Source organism: Ursus americanus, chromosome 20 (assembly GCF_024610735.1).
Source record: "Ursus americanus isolate L20-20 chromosome 20, mUrsAme1.1.p, whole genome shotgun sequence".
NCBI classification, from domain to species: Eukaryota; Metazoa; Chordata; class Mammalia; order Carnivora; family Ursidae; genus Ursus; species Ursus americanus.
Window position 1 is genome coordinate 12,141,495 of NC_142146.1, and position 8,127 is coordinate 12,149,621.

At 56.0% G+C, this 8,127-nt stretch overlaps 1 protein-coding gene across 1 annotated transcript in view; it reads left to right on the forward strand.

The window, feature by feature from the left end:
• Positions 1-7,376, forward strand: part of VIPR1 (vasoactive intestinal peptide receptor 1) — a 31,959-nt gene extending 24,583 nt beyond the window's left edge. The window contains exons 7-13 of the mRNA XM_045798148.2: positions 1,078-1,231; positions 1,763-1,823; positions 2,024-2,090; positions 2,461-2,552; positions 4,926-5,055; positions 5,296-5,337; positions 6,008-7,376. Of these exons, the coding sequence (XP_045654104.2) occupies positions 1,078-1,231; positions 1,763-1,823; positions 2,024-2,090; positions 2,461-2,552; positions 4,926-5,055; positions 5,296-5,337; positions 6,008-6,199 (738 nt within the window). The 3' untranslated portion in view covers positions 6,200-7,376. The remainder of the gene's footprint in view (positions 1-1,077; positions 1,232-1,762; positions 1,824-2,023; positions 2,091-2,460; positions 2,553-4,925; positions 5,056-5,295; positions 5,338-6,007) is intronic.
• The last annotated feature ends 751 nt before the right edge of the window (positions 7,377-8,127 follow it).

Here is an 8,127-nt window from a genome sequence, read left to right on the forward strand (position 1 = left end):
CCTGGAGGAGGATGGCTTTAAGCTCTGGCCCACAGCTATTTGGGCTTGATCTGAAATGGAAGACTTTCTGGGAGAGGACAGAGGGCCCAGAGGACCTTCCAGTTATGCCATGTGGGCCACCCAGAGTCCCTGATTGCCCTACTCAGGGATCCCCCTGACTGTCCCGTTGTCCTCACCTGCCTGGGGAACCCATTCTCCCTCCAGCTCCTCTGCCCCCAGAAGGAATGACCATCCCTTTCCTCTCCTCTTCATTTCTACTTCCTCCTCCTCTTGCCTCTTCTCTGCCCCCATCTGTCCTCAACATTTCCATCAGGGTCCCCCACTCCACAGCGCACAGTGCATAGCCCCACACATTCATGCAACTCTTGCAAACTCAAGAAGAATTCTCCCTCAGACCTCTTCCAGCTACCTTCAATCCTAATTGAAATAAGGCGAATGAGTAGGTGGGGGAGGGGTTACGTGAATGGGTAGGTAGATGGATGGCTGATTAAGTCGGTGCATTGATGGCTGTGTGGGTAGACGGATAGATGGGTAAAGCAAGAAAAATTGGATAGATGATGGGTAGAGGGGTGGGTGAGTAGATAGGCGGGTGGATGCATGGATGACTGGATGATGAGGTAGATGGATGCTAGTGGGTGTCTAGTAGGTGGAAAGGTAGAAGAATGGAGAGATAGATGGGTGAGTGCATGGATGGGTTGATAGATGGGAAGATGAATAAATGATCAGTGGATGCATGGGTGGTGGACGGACAGATGGATGAGCTGGTAGTGGGTATCTAGTGGGTAAAGAAATGGAATTGGTGGGTGGGTGGGTGGGTAGATATATAGAAGGAAAATGAATAGTTGCTAAACTGATGGATGGATAATTAAAATTGCAAGCTTATCCCAGAATATCAGATGATCGAATATCAAGGATAATGGGAAAACCACCGGGAACATTTCTAAGGCGACACTGCAAAAACAACAGAGAGAAAAAGTTGGCCGTGCTGCACCTGTGTTTGTTGCCCCAAACAGACTGTGGGCAGGCAGGGGACCCCTGCGAGCCCCAGTGAGCCCCTCCTCTGTCCTCCCCCTGCAGGTGAGCTGTAAGGCAGCCATGGTCTTATTCCAGTACTGTGTCATGGCGAACTTCTTCTGGCTGCTGGTGGAGGGCCTCTACCTGCACACCCTGCTTGCCGTCTCCTTCTTCTCTGAGCGGAAGTACTTCTGGGGGTACATACTCATCGGCTGGGGTATGGTACCAGGGAGGGCTTCCAGGCTGGGGACAGAGGGGGCAAGGCCTGGGGAGCTCACTAGAGGGTGGGTGCCAACCCGGCCTACCTTCTTAGGTCTTCCTGGGCTGCGGGTCCTGCCTGCCAGGCTCTCAGCCAAGGGTTGACAAAAGTCCCCCAAATGTCTGAGCCCAGGGCCCGTGCCCTCAGGCTGCAGCTGCACCTAGGACTGATCTGTGGGACAGGTTCTGTGAGCATCCATTTCCCCTTCAGCCCTTGAACCACAGGGGCACTGCTAGTCTGTAAAGTGCCTCCGTCAAAGTTAGAGGAAGATTCTCCCTTTGGGCGGACACAGCCCCTCAGGCATAGAGCTCCACCCCCTCAGTGGAGCGAGCATCCTTGCACAGTGAACAACCTATGTAACTACAGGGGGCAGCCCTGGCAACCCACCCTTTTCTCCCTCCCTCCTTCTCTCTCTTTCTCTCTGGTTCTTTCTCCTAAACCTCTCCCTTGTGCCCTCTCTTCTCTTTCTCTTGCTTTTGGCCCTGACAGGGGTGCCCAGCACATTCACCATTGTGTGGACCATCATCATGATCCATTTTGAAGATTATGGGTGAGCTGCCCCCCCATCCCCTCCCCCTGGCTGCCATCTCTGGGGGCAGATCCCCTGGGTGGGATGAGGGGGACCTGGGAGCAACAGACTCTGGGCCTGGGTTTCTAAAGGGTTTGGGGACAGAACTGGAACACCCGGGAGGGCCTCTCACTCTGGCTGCAGACAACTGCTCTCATTCTACCCCACCATGCCCTGTCCAGATGCTGGGACACCATCAACTCCTCATTGTGGTGGATCATACAGGCCCCCATCCTCACCTCCATCTTGGTAAGGCCTCCTCCCACCACACAGAGATGGGGAAACTGAGGCCCAGCTTGGGTAGTCAGCTTACTTTAGGCCACACAGGAGATTCACGTCAGGGTCAGAACCGGAACATAGGCTTCCCAGTGCCTGCAGGACTTTCCCCATCCCTTTCCCCATCAGTTCCTCCTCTAGGGTAAAGAAAATGGATTGGGAGGCCCAGTCCTTGGAGATGTGAAGTAGAGTTCCCAGATGGCCTGCCCCAAGGGGGAAAAGCTAGGGAAGAGATAAGATGGACAGGCAGCAGGCTCCTGGGGAAAAAAACAGGCCATCAGCCCAGGGAGCTGGACATCCCGGCCTCCCCTCTCTGACCACTGACCTTGACCTCATCCACCAGGTGAACTTTATCCTATTTATTCGCATCATCCGAATCCTGGTTCAGAAACTTCGGTCCCCAGATGTGGGGAAGAGTGACAGCAGCCCATACTCGTGAGTATGCCCTGGGTCCCCCAGGGTCCCCATCCCCGGTCTTCAAATCTGCCCACATTTCCTTGAAGTTCTCCAGGAGCTTTGGCAACTCCAGAGTCGCCAAATAGCCACCTTCCTCTTGCCCACCTCCATCCCCGTGACCTGGTCACTTCCCTAGCAAGTGATCTGACCCAGGTATGCATCTGCCACCCGTCCAGGGGGCCTGAGAAGACAACGGATACCCTGTGCGCTATTCACACTGTGCGCCCCGTCCCTGGCATGTGCCTGGCACAGAAAAGGGATACAGGAAATGCCCAGTAGATGCTGGCCCCGGGGAACCCCCAGGTGAACAATGAGGCAGCCACATTCAGGGTGCAGCAGTCCTCAGTAATAATAACATCTGCGGCTTCCATGCCTGGCTTGCGCTAAGGGGTTTCTGCACACCATCTTACATCACCCACATAGTCCCTGATAAACTGTTCCCATTTTACAGGTGAGGAAACGGACACATGCTCCTTCCTCTTCAGGGGTCTGGGAGCGCATTGCCGTGGCAGGGGAGGGCCCGGTGTCCATGGGACAGTAGTCTTGCTCCTTGCGTAGAAAGGTGTGAGGGCTGTCCTCCACTTCTGGGAGGACTGGAGACACAATGGGTTCATGAGAACAGCAGGGCTCAAAGATAGAACGAAAGAAACATGGACAGGGTGGCTGTGGGGAGGTGAGTAGGGGTCTGCCTGCCTACAGGTGGGAATAGGAAATGGCTTATCAGTGTTGCAGAGACTGGGCAACCCTGGGGCATCCCCTAAGGGCCTTCCAGTCCTGCGATTCTGGACTGTTCCTGGCCTGGATTCTCTTTGGGGAATCTTGTGCTGTGGTTCTAAGATTCTTGGCTAGAATGTCACGAGCTGCTGGATTTAGGATTCTATTCTGGAATCCTGTGCTTCTCTCTGATGAGTCTAAGGCTCACGTTCCCAGTGTGACGGCATTCTCCCCCGCTGGGTGCGTAGGAAGCGCTTCCCTTCCAGTCTGAGAACGGAAGGCCCTGCACGGGTCTGTCATCTGCCAGGGGGCAGCACATCAGGCCTGTGCCTCCCCATCCTCTGCTTTGCCTGTGGGGCCCTGTACATCTGCTCCAAAGGGCTCGAATCGGAAGCAAAGAGAGCTGGTCATCACCAGGTTCCCATGGGTGAGACAAACTGAACAGCTGTCGGCAGGCAGAAGGGGTGGGGGGGAATGGGAGATGGAGCTCCCCGCTGAGGGGCTGTCAGCTCCCACTCTCCACCTCCCCATAAGCCTTCAATTTAAAGAAAGCCTCCATCTGTCAGCCTCAGGCATGTGGGATAGGTTTGTGGCCAAAGAGGGGTGGGCAGTGCTCAGGATCTTGGCACGGCTGGGAACTGGGCCCAGGAAGGAGCAGGAAGGGCAAGGCCAGCTTCTCTGCCCCCAGTCGGCTGTGGGACCTCAAACCCGGGACTAGGGTTCCCTGTACTGACTGCCAAGGCAGAACAGATAAAGGCGGAGACCCCCTGCCCCTCAGACCTCTCCCAGCCAGGGAACCATGGGCTCACTGAGCTGCCTGGACCGACTATGAGGTCAGGTGGCTGGGAGGCCTCAACCAGGATGAGCCCTGCTCCGTCGGAGAGGGAGGAGTCACTTAGAATGAGTATCAACCCTGCCCAGCGCACAAGGCTGGTGAAGGAGGCACTGACCCCTGGGAGCATGCTGGGAGTGTGTCTATGGGTGTGGGGAGGCTGGGAGAGAGGGAAGCAATTCCAGCAAAGGTGGCAACTCCTAAAGGAGTGGACGGCAGAGAAGCCAGAGACAGAGAGCTGTACTACACCAGGCACACACTTGAGTGCCCAGCATCCTCCCAAGTGGCCTTGGGCATATGTGGTCAGCACCCCAGTTAAAGAGACTTCCTTCCCAAATGTCTTCATCCCCAGTTAGAGAATTGGTTTCTCCTGGATCCGTTGCATTTTATAGCACCCAAAGCTCTTCTGAATTTACAGTGGGACCCATGTCTGTCATTTGATCCTCTTGAGCAGACATTTACCCTACTGTAAAGATTAGGGAAACTGAGACCAGGAGAGGGGGAACCAGGACCTCCCATGGGCTGAGAACATCTCTCCCTTTGCTGCCACAGAGCTTGAAAGACTATGTCTCATCCTCAGGGTTCACTACTGGCCGCCATTGTAGACCCTTCTCCAGAAGGGTGAGAGCAGAGTTTCCTTCTCCCCCATGCTGCCCTCCAGGCTAGGAGAGCTGGGGGCCCCGAGGGCATAGGTACTGCAGATCTGGAGCAGAAACAGGGGTGCACATGGTATTCCCAGGAGTCCGCAGCCCATCCCCCCACACCCCGGTCGTCGTCCCCACTGTCTGCCCCTCTCCTATCCCCAGGAGGCTGGCCAAGTCCACCCTTCTGCTGATTCCCCTGTTTGGAGCACACTACTTCATGTTCGCCTTCTTTCCCCACAACTTTAAAGCTGAAGTGAAAATGGTCTTCGAGCTCGTCGTGGGATCTTTCCAGGTATGAACCATCGACCGAAGCCTGCATTCTTCTCTGGGCTTTAAGGGAATTCAACCTTGGGCCTTGGCCCCTTGCCAGTGGCTTCCAATTTTTTCACTGTAATAAGTACTGATTAAGCACCTACTGGCTGCTTAGCTCTTTGGTTAACCAGGGGAACTCAGGGGCCAGGGCCAGGGGTGGTACAGGGCTGCGGGCTCCAGAGTCTGTCTACCTCACCTCTCCTGCTCCCTTCTTCCCCAGGGTTTTGTGGTGGCCATCCTCTACTGCTTCCTCAATGGCGAGGTAAGCCCCTCCCAGGCCTTGGGGACCAGGAGATAGCACTCTGGTTGGCCCAGGGTCTGGAAACACTGATGGGATATGTGCAGAGCAAGGATGGCTTAAATCTTGCTACTCCGAGTGTGGTTCTCAGACCAGAAAATAGGTGGGGGTGCACGCCTAGGACCTTGTTAAAAATGCTGATTTCTGCCCCCACCCTGCCCCCCAGACCTCCTGACTTCTCATGTGCATTTTAAGACACACACACACACACACACACACACACCCCTGGGATTCATGTGCACATCAGTTAAGCAGCTGTGTGCAGCGAGTGGGGGTGGGGGAAGGGGGTGGGCAGCCAGTGGTGGCAGTTACTGTGGTTACAAAGCATGGAAATCCAACCACTCAGATGAGCCCAAGCGAGCTGGGGGGCAGGGATCAGGAGAACGGGGATACAGCCACCCCCAGGCAGCACCCCTCTCCCTCCCTGGACTGCACTCTCTGATCCTGTCTGCCTCCTACCTCCTCCCACTCCAAGGCCTTGATGTGACTCCCATTCCTATGTGGTCCCAACTGGGCAATGGCCAAGGTAGCATCCGGGTCTCTCCGTGTAGACTCCACCCTAAATCCGGAGCAGCCCAATCAGCAGTCGGGGAGGCTTCCTAGGGGCGGGCTTGACCACCCTCCCTTTCCCCAGGTGCAGGCGGAGCTGCGGCGGAAGTGGCGGCGCTGGCACCTGAAGGGCATCTTGGGCTCGAAGCTCAAATACCATCACCCCTCGGGAGGCAGCAACGGGGCCACATGCAGCACGCAGGTGTCCATGCTGACCCGCGTCAGCCCCGGCGCGCGCCGTTCCTCCAGCTTCCAGGCCGAAGTCTCCCTGGTCTGACCGCCGGGCGGCCACCCCCGGGGACGGCACCGTGGACGGAGGCGGGCCCCGGCCCTGGGCTTGGAGACTGTCCCGACCCCCAGGCCACTGTCTAGACGCCCCTAGAGATCTCTGCCCTGGCGTTTTCCCGAGGAGAGGAGGGCGCACAGATGCGGGAGCCGTTTCTCAGCGAGCAGGTGCGCCGGGTGCTCGGACCCGGGAAGGTGCGGGCTGGAGCTCCGTCGGCAGACTGCTCCCCGCAAAGTCCCCTCCACCGATCGAGGGCCAGAAATCCACACGCTCACCTGACTCCGCGCCCGTCGCTCTCAGGAGTCACCCAGGAAGGCCACCGCCGGTCCCCTCACGGTGCCGGTGGGAACGTGGAGTGCGCCGAGGACGCAGAGATCTTGCTCCTAAAGGCCACCCGCCGCCACCACCTTCACAGGGCCTGATGCTCCGCCGTGGCTGTCAAGTTCCTTTGGGTGAAGCATTGCCATTTCAGGCATCTCTTCCAAGATGCAGTCCCCTCCCCCAGCGCCGTCCTCGGGGCTGCCGGCTCCTCCCCGTGGAGGAGTTCGTCTGCCTCAGGCAGGTGCGGGTCTGATAGGGAGTTTCGTTTGGGGTGCACAGGTGTGTCCAGAGTCCCCGCTGAAGTGGAGTGGGACAGTTGAGACTGCCCTACGGACTGTGGAAGCTTCCCTTGGCTGTCCACCTGTGTGCCGACTGTTACAACCAGGTTCAGAGACGGGCACTCCTGAGCCCCTTACTCCTCACGTGCTCAGTAAGGTGGGAGCTTCGGTCCCTATTTCTCAGACAGGACACAGTCTCACAGAGCGCAGTACCTCGCCTGTCACCCAGCTAGGGTTTGATCCCAGCTCTGACTGACTGGCAAGTGAAAGCACAGGCTCTTAACTGCTGCATTTTATATATTGTAACAAGCTGAATCCTCTTGGTTATTTGTATCACCACTAATATTATTACCACCCTGCCGGCAACGCTATTCCCACCCGACCCAGCCTGGAGTGGGGCCGAGGAGTACTCTGGCCCGTATGTCATCCAGACCAGAGCCTGCTGGTTGTGGCAGCCTATGTCTACCCTGCACCCTGCGGCCACATGGCTTCCTGCCCACGCCCCAGCCAGAAGACCCCCTCAGTTCTGCAAACAGGCTTGTACAACAATAAATGGTGGGTTGCATTGCCTTGGTTTCTCTGGTGAATGATGTTCCCATCTGGCTTCCAATGTACAGCCATTTCCCCCCATTCAGAGAAGGGGATGTCGAAAAGGAGGGGAGGTCACCGTAGCCAGCTGCCACCATTTGGATGGGAATCCTACACTTCCAGGTGATGGGCAGGCAATTCTAAAGGCCTTCAACTCTTGTTTCATTGAGTGGTATCCTCTGCCTTCTGAGAGTGATGAAGGTCCTCACTCTCTGATGAGGACCCTGGGATGGGAGGACCTGGTGTAAGGCCCTCATTGTGTCCCCTGACCGTCTAAATCCAGCTAAGAGGAGACAATTCTATTCTTGGATCACTGCCAAACAGCTGAAAGAGCTGCCTGTGGTCCCCAAAATGGTTAAGTGGGAGCATTTTCCAGGCCACAGTGATTCCTGCAGAAAGGGAGGGGTGCATGGGGTATGAGCTGACCATGTTGACATTGCCCAGAGTTCAGCTAAGAGGCGATAGATAGAGGACAGAACAAATGTCACCAAAATGAGTGGCAGAGCCAATACGATTAATGGAAAAGGTTAGACGCAGAGGCAGTAAGGTGAAGTCGATGTCAGTTAACAAGAGGTCTCCAAAGCCATTGCCTGACCTGACCCCTTGGCTTCCACTTCCTGCAAACTTGCAAGGAGGTTGTCTTGGTTCAGGAACAGGACAGGGACACCACGCTGGTAAAAAAATAAATAAATACATAAAAAATAAATTTTAAAAAAGCAGCTAGAATAGACT